Source organism: Diabrotica virgifera, chromosome 7, assembly GCF_917563875.1.
Source record: "Diabrotica virgifera virgifera chromosome 7, PGI_DIABVI_V3a".
Taxonomy (NCBI): domain Eukaryota; kingdom Metazoa; phylum Arthropoda; class Insecta; order Coleoptera; family Chrysomelidae; genus Diabrotica; species Diabrotica virgifera.
The window spans coordinates 209,095,007-209,121,324 of NC_065449.1; the positions used below are offsets into that span (position 1 = coordinate 209,095,007).

The 26,318-nt window shown below is 33.4% G+C and overlaps 1 protein-coding gene across 1 annotated transcript in view; it reads left to right on the plus strand.

Moving 5' to 3' along the window:
- Positions 1–8,667: 8,667 nt before the first annotated feature.
- Positions 8,668–26,318, plus strand: part of LOC114329890 (uncharacterized) — a 40,555-nt gene continuing 22,904 nt past the window's right edge. The window contains exons 1-3 of the mRNA XM_028279152.2: positions 8,668–8,805; positions 12,712–12,826; positions 18,084–18,305. Of these exons, the coding sequence (XP_028134953.1) occupies positions 8,724–8,805; positions 12,712–12,826; positions 18,084–18,305 (419 nt within the window). The 5' untranslated portion in view covers positions 8,668–8,723. The remainder of the gene's footprint in view (positions 8,806–12,711; positions 12,827–18,083; positions 18,306–26,318) is intronic.

The window sequence follows — 26,318 nt, forward strand, 5'->3', positions numbered from 1 at the left end:
ACATTTGCAGATGACACCGCTATCTTAGCAGTAGGTGATACCAGCGAAGAAGCAGCAGAAAAATTACAGTTGGCAATCAATAAAATACACAACTGGACTAAAAAATGGAAAATCAAATTAAATGAATCTAAATCTATTCATGTCAATTTTACAAATAAAAAAATCGAAAACATTCCAATTAGAATAAATGATGCCCAAATACCATATGCATCTTCTGCAAAATATTTAGGTATCACACTTGATGCAAGGCTTCGCTGGAAAATCCACATTAAAAAGAAAAGGGAAGAATTAGGTATCCGTTACAAAAAAAATGTATTGGCTGATGGAAAGAAACTCTGCATTGTCCACATATAACAAAATACTTTTATACAAACAAATACTTAGACCAGTATGGATGTATGGTTGCCAACTCTGGGGCTGTGCCAATTCAAGTAATATTCAGATTATCCAGAGATTCCAGAATAAAGTATTACGGAACATCGTTGATGCTCCTTGGTATATCCGAAATGTCGACCTCCACAAGGATCTTGAGATGGAAGATGTAGACAAAGTTATCAAGAAGATGGCAGGTAGTCACGAACAACGGCTCCATAGTCATGTAAACATCGAGGCCATCCAGCTCCTCGATAATACTGGGCTAGAAAGAAGACTCAAACGAAGAAAACCATTTGAGTTAGTGTAAACTGTTAGTGTAAAAGCAGAGCATAGTGTTGTATTGTGTGTTAGCTTTAGTTTTAAAATTTCATACTTGTTAAAAAAAATAAGAGGACACCATAGGGTTAGGATCTTAGATTATGTAACATTTAGTAATATAAGTTAAAGAAGAACTGATAATTGGTCAACTGATGACCAGATTTCAGTAGTCTAAACACAGCTTGTGTTTATTAAAAAAAAAATTCGGCTTATGTGGTCGTTCCATTCTACTCTTCTGCTTTTCACCCAGTTATTAATGTTGTCCACCTTGCATCTCCTTCGTATATCTGCACTTCTAGCTCTATCCCACATCGTCTTACCATCGATTTTTCGCAATGTTTTCATCTCTGCTGTTTCTAGCATTCTTTTGGTCCTTTCTGTATCAGGTCGTGTTTCTGCCGCGTATGTCATTATTGGTCTGATGACTGTTTTGTAAATTCTGCCTTTTACTTCTTTTCCGATGTTTTTATTTCTCCATATTGTTTCATTCAGGCAACCTGCGGCTCTGTTTGCTTTATTCACCTGATTTTCCACTTCTGTTTCGAGCTTTCCGTAACTGCATAGTGTGATGCCTAGATATTTAAACTCCATGACTTGTTCTATTATTTGACCCTCCAGCTCTAATTTACACCTTATTAGATCTGCTGTTATAACCATGTATTTAGTCTTTTTTGGGGAAATTAACATGTTAAATTTTCTAGTGGTTATATTAAATTCGTGCAGCATACCTTGTAAATCATCTTCACTTTGAGAGATTAGTATTGCGTCTGCATAGCAGACGTTTATTGTTTTTCTCCCATTTGGTATCCTTTTTTTGTTCTTACGTTTTTATTATTTCGTCCATGATCAGGTTGAACAACAGAGGACTTAGGGAATCTCCCTGTCTTATCCCATTACCAGCTTCAATCGGATCAGTTAGTTCTTCATCTACAAATAGACTACATTCTGATAGCAAGGAGGTATCGTAATGCTGTTAAATGTACTAAGACGTACCCAGGAGCTGATATAGGCTCAGATCATAACCCGGTAGTTACTGTAATAGAGGCGAGACCAAAAAAGATTAGCAGACCACACAGAAAGACACTAGATTTAGATAAACTTAGAAACAAAAATATACGACAAGAAACAGGAGAATAAATAAATGAAAACCTCAGTTCAGTGCAACAACAAATTAACGATACAGATTACGTTAACCAAAAATTAAAGTACATAAATACAGCTATACAAACAGCAGGAAAGAAACATCTGACAAAAACGACAACAAAGAACAAGGGGTGGATGACACAGGACATACTAGACTTGATGGAACAAAGAAGAAAGATGAAGAATTACCTACACAAATACAAAGAAATAAACAAACACATAAAAAAAGAGAATAAAAGCAGCCAAAGAGGCGTGGATTAAAGAACAGTGTGAAGAAATGGAAACCTATGAGAAAAAGTACGATGCGTTCAATATGCACAAAAAAGTAAAAGAGATAACAGGAAGCATAAAGAAATGCCAAATAGTTAAACTTAAAGACAAAGATGGAAATCTTATTGTAGATCTAGAGAATAAAATAAAAAGATGGACAGAATACCTGAATGAATTATTTGAAGACGATAGAAACAACTTAACTCAAATAATCAATGCAACTGGGCCAGACATATTGAAAGAAGAAGTAGAATACGCAATAAGAAACGCTAAAAATGGAAAAGCAAACGGACCTGATGAAATCCCTACAGAACTGCTGAAGCTTTTGAATGATAAATCCGTAACCATAATATTGCATATATTCAATACAATATACAGTACTGGTATATTAACGCAAGAATGGTTGCTGTCTACGTTTGTCACCATACCGAAGAAAACTAAGGCAGTGCAATGTTCAGATCATCGAAGAATCTCCTTGATGAGTCACCTGCTTAAAATATTTCTTAGAGTCATCCACAACCGAATCTATCAAAAACTAGACATCGATATTAACGATACACAGATGGGATTCAGAAAAGGATTAGGTACAAGGGATGCTCTCTTTGCCTTGAACGTTCTAACACAGAGATGCCTAGATGTTAACCAAGAGGTACACGCCTGCTTTATAGATTTTGAAAAGGCCTTTGACAAAGTTCGCCACAGTAAACTCAAAGAAATCCTGGAGAGTAAGAACATTGACACCAGAGACATACAAATAATATTAAATCTGTACTGGAATCAGCGAGCTAATATAAAAATAGAAGACCAAACATCGGACGAAATAGAAATACGTAGAGGGGTACGACAGGGTTGTATATTGTCACCGCTCTTGTTTAATATCTACAGCGAACAAATATCCCAAGAAGCTCTCTCATATGCAAATGAAGGGATAATAGTCAATGGAGAAGTTATCAATAACATTCGATATGCTGACGATACTGTGATAATGGCAAGAACAGCGCAAGATCTACAACATCTAGTTGAAAGTATGAATGAGATATGTAATAACTACGGCATAAGGATGAACGTCAAAAAAACCAAATATATGACCTTCAGTAAGAATCCAATAAATGACACTAGTATCACAATAAACGGTACCCAACTTGAAAAAGTAAACGAATACAAATACTTGGGAACCCTTATCAATGAAACAGGTGACCAAAATCACGAGATAAAAAGACGTATTGAAATTGCCAGGTCTACTTTTATAAAAATAAAAAACTTATTTTGTAATCGTGATATTAGTATTCATCTACGAACTAGAATGTTAAAATGCTATGTATTCAGTACTTTGCTCTACGGTGTTGAGTCCATGGACTCTTAACCAGAGGAATATTAAAAATCTTGAAAGCTTTTGAGATGTGGTGCTACCGCCGTATACTAAGAATAAGTTGGGTGGATAAAATTACAAATGAAGAAGTAATACGTAGAATAAATAACGAGCCAGAAGTTCTACTGAATATAAAAAAGAGAAAACTTGAATACTTAGGCCACCTGATGAGGTGATGAGGGGACAAAAGTACACATTCCTACAAAATATAATGCAAGGAAAAATCCAAGGACGAAGAAATCCAGGCCGTAGAAGAATGTCCTAGATGAGAAATTTGAGAGAGTGGTTTGGCTGTATCACTAACGAATTGTTCAAAACAGCAGTAAATAAAATTAGAATCGCCCTAATGATATTTAATATCCGATAGGAGAGGCACTCAAAGAAGAAGAAGTTCTTCATCTACTTTTACTTTTATTGTGTTGTTCTGGTAGATATTTTCGATCGTTTTAATTATTCCTAGAGGTACCTCTCTTGCGTATAATAAATGGATAACGTACTTCAATTTTACCCTGTCAAATGCCTTCTTAAGGTCCACGAAACATAAGTATGCCGGTTTGTTGTATTCTAACGATTTTTCTTGAATCTGCCTCATTATAAATATAGCGTCGGTGCATGATCTTCCCGACCTAAAACCTTGTTGTTCTTCTGCTAATGTTATAATTTTATTCAGTTTGTTTGTTATTACTTTGGTCGTTAATTTTAGTGTTGTGTTTAATAAATTAATTCATTAGGATGCTTGATCTCCATTCTTGTGCCATTATGTTTTGTTCTATTATTTTTTGGATTAGTTTTAATAATTGTTTGGTCAGGTCTTGGCCTCCATACTTTAGGAGTTTATTCGATATTCGGTCTTCTCCTGGTGATTTTCTATTTTTTAATTTCCTTAATGCTTCCGTTATCTCTGCTTCTTCAATATTTATTTCTTCGTTTGTTGTCACTTCATGTGTTGGTGGTTCGTTATCGTTATCTTTAGCAAACAGAGATCGAAAATAGTCTGCCCAAATTTCCTTCTGGATGTGTTTCATTTTTATTAGTTCGTTCATCTCTTTTCTTTGTCCTCTGATCATTCTCCATATTTCCTTTTGTGTTCCGTAGAAGTCGTGTTCCATCTGTTTTGAGAAACTCTCCCAGTGTTCTCTTTTTATTTGTCTGACTAAAGTGTTTGTTTCGTTTCTAATTCTTTTATAGTGGTTGTATGCCTGTTGTGTTTGTTGTGTTCTGTATTGTAAAAAGGCTTTCTTCTTTTCTTCACATTTTATCTTCACTTCTTCTCGAAACCATGGAGTTTTCTTTTTTGATATATTGGTATTCGTTACTTTCCTCTCTCCAAGTGATTCTGTTGCTGCGTTAATTATGTTACTTTTGAGTTTTTCCCAGCTTTCCTCGATGTTATCGTTTTCTAATATTTCATTATCAGCAATCTTCTCTGATATTCTTTTTCTATATAAGTACTCCGTGGATTCCGTACTTAGTCCTTCGACTTTGATTTTTGTTTGTGTTGGTGCCACTCTCTTAGGTGTGAAGCATTTCATGGTGATTCTAATTTTACATAATACTAGGCTGTGGTCACTACCTACATCTGCTGAGTTGAGGCATCTTACGTCAATTATTTTTGATGGATGTATATCTCTGTTACTTACAACATAATCTATCATAGATCTTTGTCCACGGGTATTATTGAATGTATATTTGTGTTGGTCTTTGTGGTCAAAAAAGGTGTTGTTTATTCGAAGTTCGTTATTCGTGCAGAAGTTTATCATCAGTTCTCCATTTTCGTTTTTGACGGATTGAGGATCATTTGTAAAAGGTATATTTAGATATACCTTTTACAAAGGATGCTGTATTTTTTTCTTTTCTTCAATCTTAAGCTATCGAACATGTAGGTTTTTTAATTCTTCGTCCAATTCTGTTAGTCTTACAGCTGTTGTAACTTCTTGTATGGAATGTTGATTATGTTGAAAACGTGAATTTTTACCTCCCCCAGATTCTATGAGGTAGACCATTTTCAAGGTGCAGGATTTGACCTTTGATTTTTTTTTCATCTGAGTCAATTTTAAAATATACAAAATCTCCATAATTTCGCAGTATAAATTTGAGGGAAAAATTGGTGATTTTTTAATGGCACAGATATTAATCATTCAGCCAGTCGCAATCAGAATTTAGTGTAATGTGTAGTATGTGTGTTGAGTAAATGTTTTGTCACTTAGTAAAGTAGACTTCATTGTATTTACAAAGAAACGCTTACTGTGTCCGAAAGTCCGCGGTCCCTGAAGTGAGTACCGACCCAAAAGGGTAGAAATTGAGGAGTTTGCTGTAAGAAGGGTGCAGCTCCACATTTGGTAATTGTTGGGAAATTGAAAAAACTGTTTTTTAATAAAAGTTTTTATTTTATTCCGAAAGACATAATATCAATCGATGACAAACAGATTTAGTCAATATTTGAGACTATTTTGAAGTAGATAATTTTTGAAAAATAAGAAAAAAAAATGAAAACAAGTTGGACTTGCATCTTTCTTGCACCAAACACGTGAAATAATGCTTCTTTACCACCATTTTTGAGAAGAAAAAAAACAAATTCCCAACAAAAACTCTTATTTGGTTACAACAATCAAACGACTATGTTTTTCCTATTACACAAATAAGAAAAAATCAGTAAAAAGAAACAGGTTGATGTCAAAAAATAGCATTCAGAAAAAAAAATAAAACATTAAACATACGGGCAAACACACCCTTCCTTCATCTACCTTAAACCGCGTTTACACGATGACAATTGGCGAGACAATTGTCATCACGTGGTTGCGGATTGTCGGAGGCCAGTCCAGTTGAACGAGAAGATGTTTGTACGGGGCCAACTATTGCCATGGCAGTAGACAGCTAAAACATGGCCGACTGCTCGTCATCTGTTGTGTCAAACAACAAAAACAAGACAGCACTACTGGCCTACACCGTTCACACGGCGCCAATTGTCGCGACAATTGAGATTTAGAGCGGTGGGGGGGGGGGGCTCACTGGGCGCAGCTGATTGTCCTCAGTTTACTCCCGGAGGCAACAGCATTTTGGGCCAATTGTGAAGGCAATTGGCCTGAAGTGTTTAGACGAAGACAATAATTTCATGCCAGTCAGTTGTCTTCTGACAATTGTCTCGCCAATTGTCATCGTGTAAACGCGGCTTAAAAGCCACGCAGTAATGATAGCGAGAGACAAACAAGTCAAAACCTTAGAATATAAAAAAACAGGAAGGAGTCTTTCGTATATCAACAACACCTTAAATTTCTAGCGGAACCGGCCATCTTGAACGTCTGTGGATGACTCATAAGTTTTTGTCAACGAGGTAGAAGGTGTTTGTGTATTGGATCAGCTGTGTGCATAGGCGTACCATCTGGTAAAGCTCCTGTATATGCAATCAATTAACTGAAGTTATTAGTATAATAAAATGTTATTTAACTGACTTTTCAACAAAATATTATATTAATACGTATTTTCTCTTGATCTGTATCTGTTTGTTTAACATCAAAGATGTAATAAAATCGTTAATAATTTCTTTTCTTCCCTCTTTCAAAGGTACGTCACTGGAGATAGAAAGCAAATCTGACAGCTGGGCCTGGATTCCGTGCACTGTAGATATCTACAGTCGCCTTCTATCGATGTCACGTGTCATGAAAATATTTGAATTTTTAGCTTTAATTGAATTATTTTCTAGTTTTGCTAGGTTATACTCTAATTGATGCTGAAGTGACACTTAGTAAAACAAGAAAATATTTGAATTAAAACTAAAAATTCAAATATTTTCATGACAATTGCCATCGACAGAAAGCGACTGTAGATATCTACAGTGCACGGAATCTAGGCCCTGATCGGCATTTTCAACCTCCTTCCTGGCTCGTAGTCATTTCGCATTGTACTCCTTCCTGATTTATTTTATATTCTAAGGTCAAAACAGATTAGCTGCGCTGCCGGCCCAGCGTCAACAGAAGATGACCTTGCATTCCACGAAAATCACCGAACATTCACAATCGTTTGGTGCAAAAAGGATGCAGGTTCGGAGCTGCACCCTTCTTGCACCCAATGACTGAGGAGGCAGATCCATAAAGACGTATATTTCCTTTATTTATTATCGGATCTGCATCGTTCTTATACCAGTCAATCCGCCAATTTTTTTTAATTATGGGATAAGTTTCCACCCAAAACGGTCTAAATATGGAGCTGCATCCTTCTTACAGCAAACTCCTCAATTATTTTTATTTTTAAAGTTTTAATGAAGAACTAATCACAAAAAATTTGTTACACAGCAGGGATTCGAACTCACAACCCTTGGATCTAAAGGTAGGCTCTCTTACGAAAAATGGATGTTGATATCTATAAAAGAAAACTTAGTACATAGTTGAGTTAATATTCATTTATTCAAATTATTGTAGATCATTATATTTTAATCTTACACTATATTTTCTCAATATTCATTCTTTCTCTGATTTAGCACCAGTTTTGGAATAGGAAACCCAACGCTAGCAAATTATTTTTCCACCTACCTCTACCGAAAGTATACTTTTCCGGACCTGATTGTAGGGAGCAAAGTTATACTTTTCCTCCCTAGGGAGGAAAATATTTTTCCTCCCTAGGGAGGAAAAGTAAAAGTGACGTCATGGTATTTCATTCATGAAATGTAACTTATTGACGCCCTGTACAATATCTATTTTCTATTACGTAAGTTTCTATACATTTTAACGTTTATTTATAAAACACTCTGTATTTTGCAGAATGGTAAAAAACAGTAAATTGTTATTTTGATTTAACAATGTTTACATTATTAATTTGACTTATATTTGACAGTTGACAGTTATATTGTGCGTACTTGTTAGTTTTAGTTCTAATAAATTTTGTTGGTTAGTTACATAAATAAATTAAGTAAAAATGAAAACATGACTTGTTATTTGAGGAAGGTGGAAAAACCATATGTATAACATGGGAGTAAAGTGCCTTTTCCTCCCTTGAATGATTACTGCCCTCCGCTACGCGTCGGGCAGTAAACTTCATTCTCGGGAGGAAAAGTAGCACTTTCCTCCCTTGTTATACAAATAGCTATTACAAGTAGGTATATTACGAATTTATTACAAACAATTTAACTAGACATATATTTTTGCGATAAAATAACGATTATAGTATATGTTATATGTAGTACATACTCGAACTCCATTATTTTAATTAACATTTTCATATGAACTAATGGCGTGTGTGTACTTTTATCAAAATTATGAAATTAATTTCTCTATTTTCTATTTGTGCTTTGGTGTTTTTAGTACAAAATGTCAACAGCAAGCCCGATTATTTCACAGGTCAGTAGCATAGATATTATTGCAATAATTTGAAATTAAATTATACTACTCTTTGTTAAAAATGTTATGTGTCAATATTTAGATATTTGTATATATTTGTATGTCAATCGCGATAACATCTTACCTGAAAATATTCAGTGTAAAGAAACAAGACTGGTATTTGGCCGTGTAAGACCTAACTATGAAGATAGACTCTCCACGGTCTCCACTCTCCAAGAATCATCTAATAACATTCGAGCATCGACTTCTTCGAGGTGACCTAACCATGTCCTTCCGTATCTACATCTATTCCGTATATAACCAAATATAATTTTGGAATCCTAAACACCATACTTTTTTTTAAATCAAGACGAAAGATTAACACATTTGCTGCCACCTGACGCCAAAGGGCGTTTTGCCTTCGTGAGTCAGGTGCTATCGACTCCATTTGCTGTTCAAACCATAACCTGTGGAATTAGCAGTATAATGATATTTTTTTTATTTTTGGGATAATAGGGGCTCGCACCTTTGCCCATATTGTTTTATAATAATAATAATAATAATAATAATAATACTTGAATAAGCAAGAAACAGCAAGAGCTCCACTCGCTGAAGGTGCTGCGCTGGAACATCAGCCGGCGCTCACTCAAGCGGGACGACCGAGGCAGCTCATGAAATGGACTGTGTCCATTAACGAAAGCATTTTGCGCTTCTATTATAAGGTGACAAACCTCGGTCAAGAAACGATCGGCTACAGACAACAGCTGTATGCCGAATTTTGCAGGGAGTACCCAGATATTCAAGTATCGGAGCAAAGAGTATCAGATCAATACCGGGTAATCATAAGAAACAACCTTATCCCAGAGACTAGACGCAATACGATCAAAAGCGAAGTCGAACGGAAGATTAATAACCAAGAGCTAGTTTTAGATCAAGTCCCTAATGCAATCCTTGATGAACAGATTCCTGAGATTCCCATACCAGAAAATCAACCTGACAATGCAGAGCAGGAAAACAACGAGTTGCGCGATAGTCTAGCAAACGAAATGGCTCGTGCCGTACAAGAGTTTAATGGAACAAATCCACTTAGCAGACCACCGCTACCACGAATAAACTCTTGTAAGAAACTAGGTGCGCTGTTACAAATTGTGAACACTGAAGTCCTACCCAACTATGTCGTAGAAGCCCACTCATTGGAATATCTGCATATGCTAATCTACTGTGCAGCAACAGCAATTGCTAATGTAATGGGTGTTACGATCAGAACATGACGGGGTACTAATAACGGAAGGACTGGTAACAGAACTGCACCCTGGGAAAAAAGACTTCTCGGAAAAATTGAATTACTGCGTAGGGATATTGGTCAAGTAACAGAATATATAAGAGGTGTAACAAGTAGAAAAGTCGTTAAGAGAGCTTAAGAAATAATGCGGAGCACTGCAAGACATTCGAGATACGATCCAGAAAATAACACAGCTCAACAGTGTCTGGATACATTAAAACAAAAACTCTCCGTCTATTCAGGTCGATTAAGAAGGTATAAAGTTAGTAACAACCGAAAATGTGACAATGCACTTTTTGAGAACTCTGAGAAGGCGTTCTACCGAAAACTCAATTCCACCGTAGAAAGTGTCGACAAGTCTTACCCAAGCCAAGAAGAGATTCATGAGTTTTGGGGAAATCAACTTTCCACACCAGCTGCTCTTAACAACAATGCTGGCTGGATAGAAGATACGACGCACAACTGTCGCCACTACGTCACAGCTAACTACGAACCATTCACTACCGATGAGGTCTCAAATATCATCAAAGAGCTTCATAACTGGAAATCTCCTGGGCCAGACGGAGTTCAGAACTTCTGGCTTAAGAAGTTTTGGAGTATTCATGAGTGCTTAACAACATTAATTAATCATGTTATTTCTAACCCGCAGGAAATACCATCATTTCTAACTCAGGGAACCACTTATTTAATACCGAAGGATCAAAATAACACCCAAGATCCAGCCAAGTACCGCCCAATTACTTGTCTTCCAACTTTGTATAAATTGGTCACATCCTGTATAACCCGGCGTATCTACCAACACTGTGCTCTAAACAATATCATAGAGCCTCAACAGAAAGGATGCGCTAAGGGTTCTATGGGTTGCAAAGAACAACTGATCATCGACTCGGTCATTTCTAACCAGGCATTCACCAAAAAAAGGAACCTCTTTACTGCCTTTATTGACTACAAAAAGGCCTTTGATTCAGTTCCGCATGAATGGCTTATAGATATATTAAGAATATACAAAGTCGATGATAACATAACTCCACTGACTCAGGTTTTAGCATTAAAAACAACAATACTGTAGTAGCGAAGCTTAATCATCTGTTGTATATGGATGATTTGAAATTAATGGCTTCTACTCGAGACAATCTAGAAGAGATGCTAAAAACAGTAGAAACATTCTCTAATGATATTAATATGCACTTTGGACTAGACAAGTGCCGTGTTTTAAATATAGTCAGAGGAAAGGTACAACCCAGGATAAAACAGCTGCTTCGTTCACATCTTAACAGTAAAAATGTGTTTAAGGCACTAAACACCTACGCTTGTTCCGCGCTTAGCTATTCATTTGGTATTGTTAAGTGGACAAAAACAGATATAGAAAATCTTCAGCGAAAAGTACGAACACACCTCACAAAGGCACAAAAACACCACCCTAAAAGTGCAGTAGAAAGAACGACATTACCACGGAATCTAAGAGGAAGAGGACTTATGGATATAGGTGAGCAATTAGATAAACAAATTGCTAATTTAAGATCTTATTTTCAGATGCAAGCTGAGACATCTACTCTACATCGCGCTATTTGCGCAGTAGATGACGCAACACCGATCAAACTGAGGGAACCAGAAATGCGCATAAACCACCTCAATAAAGACGAAAAAATGCGCACCTGGATGGGTAAACCTCTGCACGGGCGACATCCCAATGAGGTCAGCCAAGACTATGTCGACAATGCAGCGTCGAACTATTGGTTGACATCAGGAAAGATGTTCCCTGAAACGGAGGGTTCATTACTGGCCATTCAGGACCAGGTTATACCAACCAGAAATTACCTGAAATATATCATCAAAGACCCTCAGGTTCAAAACGACAGATGCCGATATGGATGTCAAGCCCAAGAAACCATCCAACATCTTACAGGGGGCTGCCAGGCATTTGCTGCAACTGAATACAAGGAACGGCATGACGCAGTGGGAAAAATCCTTCATCAAGAGATAGCTATCAAGCTGGGACTTCTCCAAACGGACCATCTCCCGTATTATCAATACGTCCCTGAGAGTATGCTTGAGGATGGCAACTACAAGCTATACTGGGACCGCACTGTGCTCACAGATCAAACAGTGGCACATAATAGACCCGATCTCGTACTAGTCAATAAATTAACAAGACAAACAACACTAATTGATGTGGCGATACCTAACAACAATAATCTACGTAGTAAATTTACTGAAAAGATCGCCAAGTACAGAGATCTGGAAATTAAAATACGGAGACAATGGAGAATGCAAAGTACCCAGACAATACCGATTATTATGTCTACTACTGGAGTCATTCCGAAGACCCTCCTCGAAAGCATCAAAAAGCTGGGTCTGAATGAAAATCTTAAGACCATGCAGAAAGCTGTACTACTCGCGACGGCCAGAAGTGTACGAAAATTTTTGGGAGATACACCTGCATACCAAGTCACCTAGGGCTCGATAACACGGAAAGAGTCCCACCAGAGCTCAATCCTTTTGATACCTTAGGTATCTGGGATGAGTCAATTTTCCCCTAAGAGGGAGTGTGAGCCGTATGGCTAAATCTGGGATACTTGAATAAAATATAATATTTATCACATTGTTACAGTATATTTTTGTTAATATATTTTTTGTTGCACTAGCTTTTGTGATCAGAATAGGAATAAATACAGCTTTAGCCTCTCTAAGAAGATTAAGTTCCATAACTCTTTTACGGAAAATTTCCTTAAGTACTCCATCAATTATTAGTCCTGTAATGTAAGTACATACCTATAGGTAAGTAAGTTTTTTAAGTATTTGTATCTATAAGTTAGTTTTAATAAGGTATCTTGACCAAGAAATCTTCAAAATTTTAATCTAGACAATGAAATTTTCACAACTACATATTATTTTAAACTACTATATATTATTTTATCGCCAACCGTCACTAAAGTCATTCATTATTGTACTCATTTGACGCCATTTGCGGCAGTAAAGTAACACTTTATTGTACTGAAAGAAGAATTTTACTTTACCTGCCGCGATTAATCAAATTAACTGAGATGGATTGTAAGCGGTCGATGGCAGTAATCGATTATTTATTTGAGTGAACTTAAAATTTATTTACGTTAATTATTAAAAATATTGTACAAAATTTACGTTATTATTAATTTTTATATCAGAAAGTGAAATTTTGTAGTATTTTGCAATTATATTCATAAAACATAAATCGAAACTTTACAGATTTAGAAAGGTACTTATTCAATATTGATTACTTGAACAACTATCGATTAAACATCGAAATCGGCCATCATGCAAAAGCATTCTGTAATCGTCATTACTGTCATACGAAATTTTTATTTCGTCTAAAATTAATAAAATTCTTAAATCTTTCAAGTTTTGTATTAATGCAAATATATTATGAAATGGTATTTTTGTTAATTCGATTATATATAGGACGGTGACAGATATTAATGATTATTTCATTCGTAGAAGATTGTGACCAATAGTAAGCTACAGAAATAAAAATTAAACTGATAATTTTTTATAATATCCCGTCGTCAAGTATATTACGTCAGATGCCCTTCGTTACTACGAAAAAATACATTAAGTGATATTAATGACAATTAATGTTTTAAAAATTATAAAAGTGATGACTTTCAACCGTCAAATATTTATAACAACTGTGTGTTTAATTGTACTAATCTGTACTTACATAAATAAATTACAATATAATTTTGGTTTTGAACAGTTTTATTCATGAAATAATGTCAACAAATTGCACCCGATCTCTAAAATTATTATCGAATTTTTGCCCTCGTGACTTTGACATAATTTCACTCCGCTTCGGGTCGTGAAATTAAAACTGTCAAAGTGTCACTCGGGAAAAATTCGATAATTTTACAGCTCTTGTGCAATTACTACTGATTATTTCATTCATAGGAGATTCTGACCAATTGAAAGCTACAGAAATCAAAATTAAACTGATAATTTTTGATAATTTCCCGTCGTCAAGTATATTACGTCAAATTCCCTTCATTGCTACAAAAAAATACATTCAGTGACATTAATGACAATTAATGTTTTAAAAATTTTAAAAGTGATGAGTTTCCACCGTCAAATATTTATTACAACTGTGTGTTTAATTGTACTAATTTGTGCTTACATAAATAAATTACAATAAAATTTTGGTTTTGATCAGTTTTATTCATGAAATAATCGCAACAAATTGCACTCGATCTCTAAAATTAATATATATTTTTTGCTCTCGTGACACTTTGACATAATTTCACTCCCCTTCGAGTCGTGAAATTAAACCTGTCACAGTGTCACTCGGGAAAAATTTAATAATTTGTTAGCAAATATATTTATTTAGATTTTCTACTATTCTGCGAAGGCTACAGTTCATAAACAGTAACGTAACTATTAACGGTATTTTTAGTTTTTGGTATTTCATTTTAAGTGTTAAAATTGATTGGTTTAATATCTAAATAAAAATACGATTTTATACGAACTGTTTAAAATATATTTATTTCGTTGAAATTATAATAATAGAAGTATAAAGTCTTACTTGTGTACCAAGTACACACACTCTTTTTTCATCAGGATGTAATTAAGTAAGTGTTAACTAAGTGTTAATGTTTTTTATGATTGACTCTTTATCGAACTCGTCTGTTATTCGCCTCGCTCGCTAACACTCGCTCTGCTCATAATATCAGACTCGTTCGATAAAGAGTAACTTTACTGACTTGGTACATAAATAACTATTATTACTAACCTACATATATATTGTTTGAAAATGTTGAAGAAAGAGAGAGAGAGATAGAGAGAGAGAGAGAGAGACCTACTCACAATCATTTATTGTATTACTCCGACGACCGGTTTCGCTGTCTACAATTTGCACAGCATCGGACCGGGACCTGATGATGCTGTGCAAATTATAGACAGCGAAACAAGTCGTCGGCATAATACAATGGATGATTGTGAGTACGTCTATCTTTTATTTTCTATATTTTAAGTTACAAATAGAGCATCAAAAGCAAAATGTTTGATATTTATCAACATAAAGTGTTTCCATAAACTGTTTTTCCTTGTAAAATTTAAAAAATTTGGCATTAGGATTTTTGACAATTTTTTTATCTTTTTTTAGTACATTTTGATAGCATCAGTTTTTTTCTTTAATTTGGCATACGTAGAATTACCCTATCTTCATTATTTTCTGTCTTATGTTATTGCAAAATAAAGGTCTCTGGGAAAAACAATTAGAATAGCTCTTAAACTAAATAATGGATCGGTCTCAAATTTTGAGGGTTTATTAAGTACCCCAATACCCAACCTTTGGTGAAACACTAAAGTTCTAAGGTAGTTTTATTAAAAGTTATTAACAAATAACGATTTTCACTTATTTTGCAGTTTGCGTAGCAACAAATTAATTTTTTAACTTTCAAAAATCGGCATTTTGAAGGTTTTTGAATGTTTTGAAAAATTAAATTTTGTAATTTTATTTCAATTATTTAGCTTTTGAATAGGGTGCAAAAAATCGAAAAAATCGCGATTTTTGCACTATATTGTTAATAATTAAAAAACGGACGCAAACTCTAGGCAGGAAACAGCTAGGTTTTCTTCCTATAGGTCTACAATACCTAAAAAAGTAGTCAGCTACCTGAATCTTTGAGTGTCCCGAGAAAATCCTTATTACTCTGGACTAAATTGTAGAATAGTTATTTAAGCATGACACACACTTACACATATAATAACTTACAAACAAAATATCCTTACACACATGCATATCTGACAGCATACTTATTCTTCTTTTAGTGTATTCTCCTATTGGAGGTTGGCTATCATCACAGCTATCCATACCTTATTGGTGGCTGCTCTGAAAAGATCTACTGAGCTGCAACTCTACCACTCTTAGGTTTCTCAGACAGGAAATTATTCGTCTTCCTATGGATCTTTTGCCCTTAATTTTACCTTGCAGTATGAGCCTTAATATCTCATATTTCGTACCTCTGTTAATGTAGCCCAAATATTCCAGCATGTTGACCGCATACGGCCGCATACGACCGAACCAAAACTGACTAATAACAAGGTCAGATTTGTTCTGCTACTCCTGAGCTCCCCAATCCCATCATTCTTATGGCATGCGTAGTGGAGGAAAAAGTGTTAACTACGCGATGTTCCAGAGAATTGGAGAACTTTGGAAATATGTAGACATGGATTGGTAATACTGTCGAGGGCGTAATGTCATGACTGACAGCATTTTGTCCTACCTAGTCGAATAAAATGGACATGATACAAAAATATACGTCCCAGAAAACTAATCACAAAAAAGTGTGATTTTTCTGAGGCTATACGATGGAGTCACAGACTCTCTGTGTCCCAAATAGGTCTCAATGATAGCAAGCTTGCCGAAGTTCTGGGTAATTTTATAAAATTTAATGAAAGATATATAGTAGCACCAGCTATCTAAGATACTCATTAATATTCAGCTCAGTGAGGTGTTATTGTTAGAGGTGTGGAATTCCATAAAAAAGGGATCTACCTGTTTTATGAAATGCTTATTTTAATTTGTTTATGTAATTTCACACTTCGAGCAATAGCACCACGCTGAGTTGAATATTAATGAGTCTCTTATGCCGCGTCCTCACTGCTAAAAATTTTCGTCGAACCAGCTGTGCGTCTCAAATATTTGCGTGCTTGAGGTAAATTTTCGACGCACACAACGCACACGCTTCATCGGTTGTCCGTTTTCGAGCGAAGATCAAATGATTTGAACACCGCGTCCGCTCTGGTAAAAATTTGCGACGCTAATTCTTGTGACGAACCATTAGTTCAATACGCACCAAAAATTTACCAATGAGGACGGGGCCTAAGATAGCTCATACTACCATATACAAGGAGATTATCGGCCACACTCCCAGAAGAAAACAGACTTTTGAAGTTGTGTGAATAATGAAACAATGTCTAACCTAACTAAGTTTCTAAACAATATTTTTTATTATAACCGTCTGGTGATCTTAATTTGTTTTTAATTTTTAGAACAGATACTTTTGAAATAAAGAGTGTGTCTATTTATGGGTTTTCCACTTTAAAATACATGGTACATGGTGTTGATAAATGTTACTGGTAAAACGGTTCAAGTGTAGACGTTAACTAAAAATTACTAATCATTTTTGTCCCAGCTATTATCCACAGTGTAACTACAACTGGCACGTTTCATAATACTTAATTGGTAAAAAAAATTGGTCACAAATCTAACATTTATTTACTTGAATTTAATCCTGTATTAACATGTGTTTACACATTACAGAATACTAAAAATAAGTTTGTGGTAGAATGGTTCAAGCGCACTTAAACCCGTTTATTGCTATTTGTTTTTACAGAATACTCAAAATAGTTTTGTGGTAAAACGATTCAAGCGCACGGTTAAACCTATTTACTACCAAAGCAAACTGCAATTTTTTGTTTCGAAATTTAGTTTTCATTGAACTAAATGTAATGGCCATAGATGGCGATTGTGGGGCGAAATATGCTTAAATCGTTTTACCACCAAGTTCTAATACCATTTAAGTATGCGAATCTGTACTTAGAGTAAAATTTTAAAAAAGTGCACTTAAACTCTTTTACTTCTAACCCCCTCAATTGTGCTAATGTGGACGTGTTCGTCGCATAAATCGGGCGCAAGAATTTTCGACGCACACAACGCACACGCTCCATCGGTTTTCCCTTTTCGAGCGAAGATCAAAAAATGATTTGAGCACCGCGTCCTCTCTGGTAAAAATTTGCGACGCTAAGTCTTGCGATGTAAATTCTTGCGACGAACCATTAGTTCAATACGCACGAAAAGTTTACCAATGAGGACGGGGCCTAAGATAGCTCATACTACTATACACAATGAGATTATCGGCCACACTCCCAGAAGAAAACAGACTTTTGAAGTTGTGTGAATGATGAAACAATGTCTAACCTAAGTTTCTAAACATAATTTTTTATTACAACCATCTCGTGATCTTAATTTGTTTTTAATTTTTAGAACAGATACTTTTGAAATAAAGAATGTGTCTATTTATGGGTTTTCCACTTTAAAATACAATACCAGAGTGTTTGTCGACAATGAAGTAGAAAATAATGTTACAGTGAGGACCATAAATGTAAATTTAAATACATCTCTTGCCGAATTTGGTATTAATGCTGAATATTTAAAGGATATAAAGGTCTTTACACTATTCCATGTCTATGGTGAAGGAGATTTTAGGTAAGCAATACAAAATACAAGTTTTGTCATATTTAGTGCTTCAATCTCATCTTTATTCTTTAGTTTTTAAACTCCAAGCGCCAAATACACAATTTATTTAAAAAATGGCAGTTAGTTCCAAAAAAGAAATTCGTATACCATAGAAAAATAGTCTCAGATAATAATAATAATAAAAAAAAATAAAAACATATCAAAAAAATTTAACAAACGCTTTCCTTTAGTTACGAGTGACTAAAATTAAAAATATTATAAAAAATCAACCAAAAAGAAAAAAATTAAAAAAAATTCAAACTCGAAGGATTATTCGAAAAAAAAACTGTTAGACAGATTAAATACACAAAAATCTCACACATTCATTAAAAAATTGAAAAAATCTAACACATTCATTTAAGAAAAGTGTGGGGAGCGTCTTCATCGAATAAACGGTTTGAGGATAGATACTCGCGCCCCCCGATTTTCTTTAACGAATGTGTTAGATTTTTTCAATTTTTTAACGAGTGTGTGAGATTTTTGTATATTTAATCTGTCTAACAGTTTTTTTCGAATAATCCTTCGAGTTGAATTTTTTTTTATTTTTTTCTTTTTAGTTGATTTTTATAATATTTTTAATTTTAGTCACTCGTAGTTAAAGAAAAGCATTCCTTAATTGTTTTTATATATTTTTTATTTTTTACTTTTTATTCTTACACTTTTCAAACATTAAAATATATCGTCATGTTTAAAAAAAAGATGTATATGATAGACACATTTTTTGCATGTATTTCAACATTTGATACATACATTGTACCGGGTGTCCCAATAAGAATGGCGCTCGGCCATATCTCAGGAACCGTTTATAGTACAGCTTTGGGAAAAAAAAATTTATAACAAAAGTTGCCTCGAGAAAAGCCTGGAAATTATTTTCATAATTGTAAGTCCACCGCTAGAGGGCGTAATTGAATATCAAAAATTAAAAAATCGAAATTTTACAAAATTTGCCTAATGAAAGGGCACTGAAAACTCGATTATCGTATTCTTCATAAAATTCTGCGCATATTTTATTTCACAAGTTTAAGTCTACCTGTGCAAATAAGAGGTGGGGTTGAGTGGGAACCTTGTTATGAAAAAATCCCTATAAGTCCGGTTCTGCTTAATCGATTTTTGCAAACTTGGTCTTGTTGAAAACAGCTCTTTTTCGTCAATGTAATAGTTATAATTTGGAAACAGCCTATTACGTAATATGCCGGCTAGGAGGCGCTATTTATTTCTTTTTAGAAATCTAGTTTTCTTTGGAAAATATTAAATACAAGTAGGTATGTATCTTTTTTCCTGTATTACAAAATTAGACCAAATTAGCAACAGAATACCGAAAACCGCATGTCTATACCTTTTTTCTATCTCGAGATATCTTAAGAAACGTGTAAATTTTAAACATAACTGTTGCTGTCATATAAGTGGAAATATATAGCATGTAGTGTGCTATGGAAAAAACAAAGAAACATTTTCCAGATGTCACCGTATATAATAAATCAAAACAAAATATGAAAAACTTCACTACTGGGGTGACGTCTTTGGGGATATTTCATTGCATATATTCTAGCCGCAACATTGCATTTCTTATGCATTCAAAGAATGTGGCTATCATGTCAAATGCTTCTTAGTTTGTAAGAATCATCTTGAATTTCACTCTGTATAAGTTTTATATAACATTTAATAGAAACAAACCGCAACCAACCATCAATGAACAAATTTTTATGTTTTACTGATTTGACACATAATTTGACACATGATGACTTTTTGAAGTTAATACTTCTAATAGTTCTATTTTTTTCCATAGCACACTACTTGTTTCCACTTTGACTTCCTTAACTTAGTTTACCGGTGACAATAACAGTTATGTATTTATCTTAGTTGGGAATAGGATAATTAATATTAAAATATAATGAAATAAAAATTAAAAATTTGTGTAGAAAATCTGACGTATTTACATTTCATTCATCGAGAGAAAAGCAAATGCGCGGAGGCAAAAATTCATAAAAATTTACATATTAACGCTATTTTTTGGTATTATTTTAAGTATTAAAATTAGTGTAATATTTAAATAAAAATAAAATTAAACTGTTTAAAATATATTTATTTCGTTAAAATCATAATAATAGAAGTATAAATTCTTACTCGCGTACAAAGTATATACACTATTTTTTTGTTATATTTTATAGTGTTATTTGTCTTATTGTTGTTTTGATTCATTATATACGGTGACATCTGGACAATGTTCCTTTGTTTTTTTCCATAGCACACTACGTGCTTCTATATATTTCCACTTATATGACAGCAACAGTTATGTTTAAAATTTACACGTTTCTTAAAATATCGCGAGATAGAAAAAAGGTATCGACATGCAGTTTTCGGTATTCTGTTGCTAATTTGGTCTAATTTTGTAATACAGGAAAAAAATACATACTTGTATCGAATATTTTCCAAAGAAAACTAGATTTCTAAAAAAAATAAATAGCGCCTTCTAGCAGGCATATTACGTAATAGGCTGTTTATAAATTATAGCTATTACATTGACGAAAAAGAGTTGTTTTCAACAAGACCAAGCTTGTAAAAATCGATTAAGCAGAACCGGACTTACAGCGATTTTTTCATAACAAGGTTCCCACTCACCCCCACCTCTTATTTGCACAGGTAGACTTAGCCCCGTATTTAGGTATAGTCCACAGATCACCTACCTCCTCTAGATGTTTCACGATAACGCTTTGGTTAAATATGAAAAACAGCGCTCCATGCCGCTTGTATCGGAACTAATGCAAGCGGGAATTTCAAAATGTAATTTTGGTGGGAAGAAAATGTTATGTTAAAATATTTGTATAGTTGAAAAAAAAAATTTGGTTTTAAAATATGCAAATTATTTTTAATTTCAAATATACAAAATACCATTTGGGAAAAAATAAGACATGACAACGTATTTTTATTTATTTATATAATACCAGCAAAACCACTTTGTATATACTTTTTTACAAATCCTATCTTTACAAATGAAATTATTAATAGTTATCTTCCAAATACTTCTACAAAAGGGTATCTCAAATGATTGAAACATGTGTGCATCTCTACTTGTTGAAGGACTTTCAACTAAAACAAAAAATTAATATAATTGATTTGATAATAACCATATTCATTTCACGTAAAATAATTTGTATTAATTATATATTTTCTGTAGGGGTTACTTACTTGGTGTTGGTGTTACATTCGTTTGCTTCCCTACACCACTAACTGTGTTACTTGTTCTCTAATAACAAATACTTGTTGAACTCACCATGCAAATGTAAGCTAGGAATTTGATCTTCCTAGGGATCTTCAAATCACATTCGTTTTGTTTCAAAAACTGTATTTGAATCCATTTTATGTCAATCAGGATTTTTTATTATTGCTAGCAATCAGATAAACATTTTTACTGACATAAAGATAAAAGATAAAGGCATACTGACAATGATGACTAGGGAGCGGATTTATATGCGATCAATTTTGATGAAATATGTGCATATATATGCAGTAAAAAACTACGAAATATGCGCAAGATATGCAAAAAAATTCAAAAAATGCGCATATCGAGAAACCAAAAATGTTCTGTTCTATTCTATTCTAGGGGGTTCTTTTAAAGGAAGGGGCGGCAATTTTATTTATTATCTGTCAAATAAAATCATTATTTTTTATATATGCAATTTATTCATATTTTTTACAAAAACTGATAAGTATCAATAGTTACCTATTTAAAATAAAACAACAATATCACTATTATATCTTCGATTATAATTTACTACAATGTGTTTTTCCAAATTTTCTTCGAGGAAACATTTTCTCTGATCAGATAAAATATTTTTTTGTAACTAGAAAAACTCCTTTCAACATCAACAGAAGTAATTGGGCCTATTTAAAATAATTTGTTAAAGCCGAAAATTCTGCACCAAAATCAATTTCAAAATGTCCATTAAATATTTCGCATATTATGTCCTCCACAATTTTAAAGCCGTTTAAAGACGGAATCTGATCTAAAGCACTAATATTTCAATTTCCATTAGAAAATAGTAAAACTATGGTTAAAGCTGTAAATTCTCTTAACAATGGGGATTTTAAAGGCACCAGAATTATAGCTATTAAATTGGGATGCAAATTGTACTAAATATAATAAAATTAAATAAAATTCGGATTTCCTGGTAAACCATCATCATTTTGACATCCTACAATCATTTTATAACGGCGTACTATGAGCACTATAAGTACTTTATGTAAAGATCGGGTATTTTTTAAGAAAAAATTAAAAGGCAGTGAATGAGCCGTCTCTCTTCAGGTAGTTCTCAAATTAATAGATAGGACAGCCTGTGCGGGGAAATATTTTGTGTCGAATTAAAATATAATTTTTTTTTACTTAAATGTTTTTAAATATGCACAAAATATAAATGTTTGTTTAAAAATATGCAAAATTTAATAAAGCTCTCAAATATGCGAATTAAGCATGCAATATGCATTTAGCATAAAATCCGCTCCCTAATGATGACAATTGACAAATTCTAATGACACTCAGACCTCAGACTCAGTGATATAGAAGAAATCTTCACTCCATGTGCATGGCGACATCTCAAAAAACGTATCATTACTAAAAATGACATTTAGTTTTGTATGACCTTGAGATACCTGCGTGAAACATCTAAAGAGAGTTAAGTGATCTGTGGTATAGTCAGTACTTCAGACTGATCTCGAGATCGGTCTCAGCCAAGACGATCTTACGGCAACGTCGAGCTCAAGACCACGTTCTGTTTTATAAACGAGTCTTCGGCTAATCTCGGCCAAGATTGATCTCGAGGCTGGAAAATTATGGATTTTAAGCAATTTTGACATAGAACACCAACTAAAAACTGTCAATCGTCAAGTTAAATATCTTTGCAATGTTTTTATATTTAATTTGTTTTTTGAAAATAGATTATTAAAATGTTTTCAGTTAAATAAAGTTTATTTTATTGACTGAAAGTTTACATTTTTATTTTTTCTAAATCTTACATGCTATTTTTTCAAATGTTAATGACCTCTCATAATTTGTTTCCATTATGAGATAAAGGATTTCTTTGTGGTAAAGGATTGCATATTAAAGGAAAGTATAAATATATTCTTTGATATTGCCCCAGTATAACAGAATACTGTGATATTACTTTATTCTTGGTTGGGAGTAATGGGGTTTAATGAAATATTCAAAGTTCTAAGAGAAAGCACTGGGAGATATCATTTATTTCTTATGAGAGAAAGCAAAGCAAATAAAACTCTGGTACTTCCTAGTATTACCTGCCTTTTTATTAATGGTGTAAGCTTTCTTCTATGTTTATATTCTTCATCTGACTAACAACAAAGAAGAAACCATGACGGGTGGAACTTGTATAAAATGCAATTACTATTTTCATGGGAATAAGCCTAAATTTAAGTTTGAAATTAAATTTATTTAATGTTTAAATTCTTAAAGACAGATCACATGCTGATCTGCTGATCACATGCAGATAAATTTTTTGTGACGGATATTATTGAGTTAAAGTTGATTTTATGTAATCAAATTAACTATATTTTAATAAAATTGTCCCAGGAATGCAACTCATAACTATTGGCAATATTGTTTTAAAGTCATATATGTCTGAATGAGTCAGATAAAATTAAATTATTAGAAGAATTTTTATCAAGCAACAACAATATTGATATAAAATATTAACATATACCATCGATCTGCTTACTAGCTTACTCTTAGTAGTATCTTTTCCATTTCTTTTTCTTCTTCCCATTTATCAATTATTGCCACTCATAAATACTTGTATTTGTTGATTTTCAATTTTGTATGCCTTGTTCCTGTTTTTAGTGTGAAAAATTTATTCTATTTCATCTCTCCACACATTTCAATACACTTAATATTTTATTTTTGTTTCATTTATAGACATGCAATTTTCTTGCTTCACCTCTCAAGTTTCTAAACAACTTCAGCTTTTTTTCTTGTTAAGAGGACTATGTCATCTGCATAAATAATGGTATACAGTGATGAGCGTGCTATTAACTGGCAAAATGACACAAAAGATGGAAACATATAGTACGTTGTGAAATAAAAGGAGATGAAACTAGTAGAGGTGTATATATAGGAACCTATAAATTTACATTACATTACATAATTTCCCACCTTTAGACCTCTGTGACAGTTGTCATACTCCTCCCACACATCTAAAGGTGACAAACTATGTAATGTAAATTTATAGGTTCCTATAGATAATTTTACATCTCTTTTTATTTCACAACATATGTTTTCCATTTTTTGCGCTATTTTGCTGGTTATTAGAGTGCTGATCACAGTATTGCTGTTTACACGCCTGGACCTCGGAGGTAATCTACACTATGTCGACATGGTGTTTTTTTATTAGTTGGATTATACACATTGGTTATATATTATCATTAAAATATAGTCATATTGTCTTTCAACTAATTATGGGATATATCAGATTTTTATTAACATCCTAAGTGCTCTAAACTTTGTTGCAAACACACGCTAAACACAGTTGCTCGAAATGACATAGTGTAGTTTACCTCTGAGGTCCAGATGTGTAATTAATTTTATATTTGGTAAGGAAAGGTTTGTCAAATAAATACTTATTTAAGAAGAGGGAAACTCATACTCATTTATGTTAAAATAAAATATAAAAAATACATATTAAGAAATAAAATAAAAAATAATATATCTAACATAATACAGATTCAATAATGTATTCTCAGAATAAATAAACAAATTCCAGTTGAACAAGAGAAAGACAGGTTACTATATATTTATATTCTAAAAATATATGGTGAAAGTACAATAGTAGAGTAGCAGTAGACAGGTAGGTAAAATAAATGATGATAAATTGATAAAGCACTGGAAACAACGATAAAGCACTAGAATCAGGCTAAATAGCATCTAAAATATGAAGACCAGAGAAGATATAATTTTGAACTATGTAGGGCATACCACGATCCATATACATTCATCAAAATAGGACCACGTTCTAAGAGGAAGGATGGAAGCATATGAAATATAATTTTGAACTACACAGGGCATACCACGATCCATATACATTCATCAAAATAGGACCACGTTCTAAGAGGAAGGATGGAAGCATATGAAATATAATTTTGAACTATACAGGGCATACCACGATCCATATACATTCATCAAAATAGGACCACGTTCTAAGAGGAAGGATAGAAGCATATGAAATACTTTCCAAAATAAACAAACAAATGTCAGCTGGACATATAACGAGAGAAAGACTATAGATTAGATAAAAGGAACAAATAGAATAAGACATTGAATTTTAAAAGTTAAAAATTGTAAGAACAAATCCTGAAATAGACTGGAATGGAGCTGTATTCCTCAAGAGACCAAAACTCAAACAAAAAGGTTGTCGAACAATGATCATGATGACATTTTGAGAAATAATAGACAAAAAAATCAAACACAATAAGAGTAGGTATTCAATAATGTATTCTCATGCAAAATATTGTTGAAAAAAATGTCACCAAAAATTTAGAGATTGTTCCACATTATTAACATGTCTATTTACCACCAGATCATTATTTACCTAGATTGTAAGGTACTGCTGTAGCACATATTATTGCAAGACATGTATATAATTTGGTTTGTAGACCTTGTTGAAGACAAGGAAACTCTCTTTTCCGGGTTCCAAATAGCTTTTCTACATTTCTTGTTCTCACATGAGTACTATGGTAAAAATATCTTATTTTCTTGATCATTACCTAAAAAGATATTTATGTCTATTAAATAACCTACTATTTATTTAGCAATTAATTATCAATAAATACCTGGCTGTAATATTGGGGTAAGTAGATAGTGTCTGCATGCATACCCACTACTGTCATCTGTTGCTATTAATAATCCTGGAATTTCACTTCTTTCCATTTCACAATTTCACTCTTAATGCTCTTAGATCAAATATTGAATGACTTGATAAC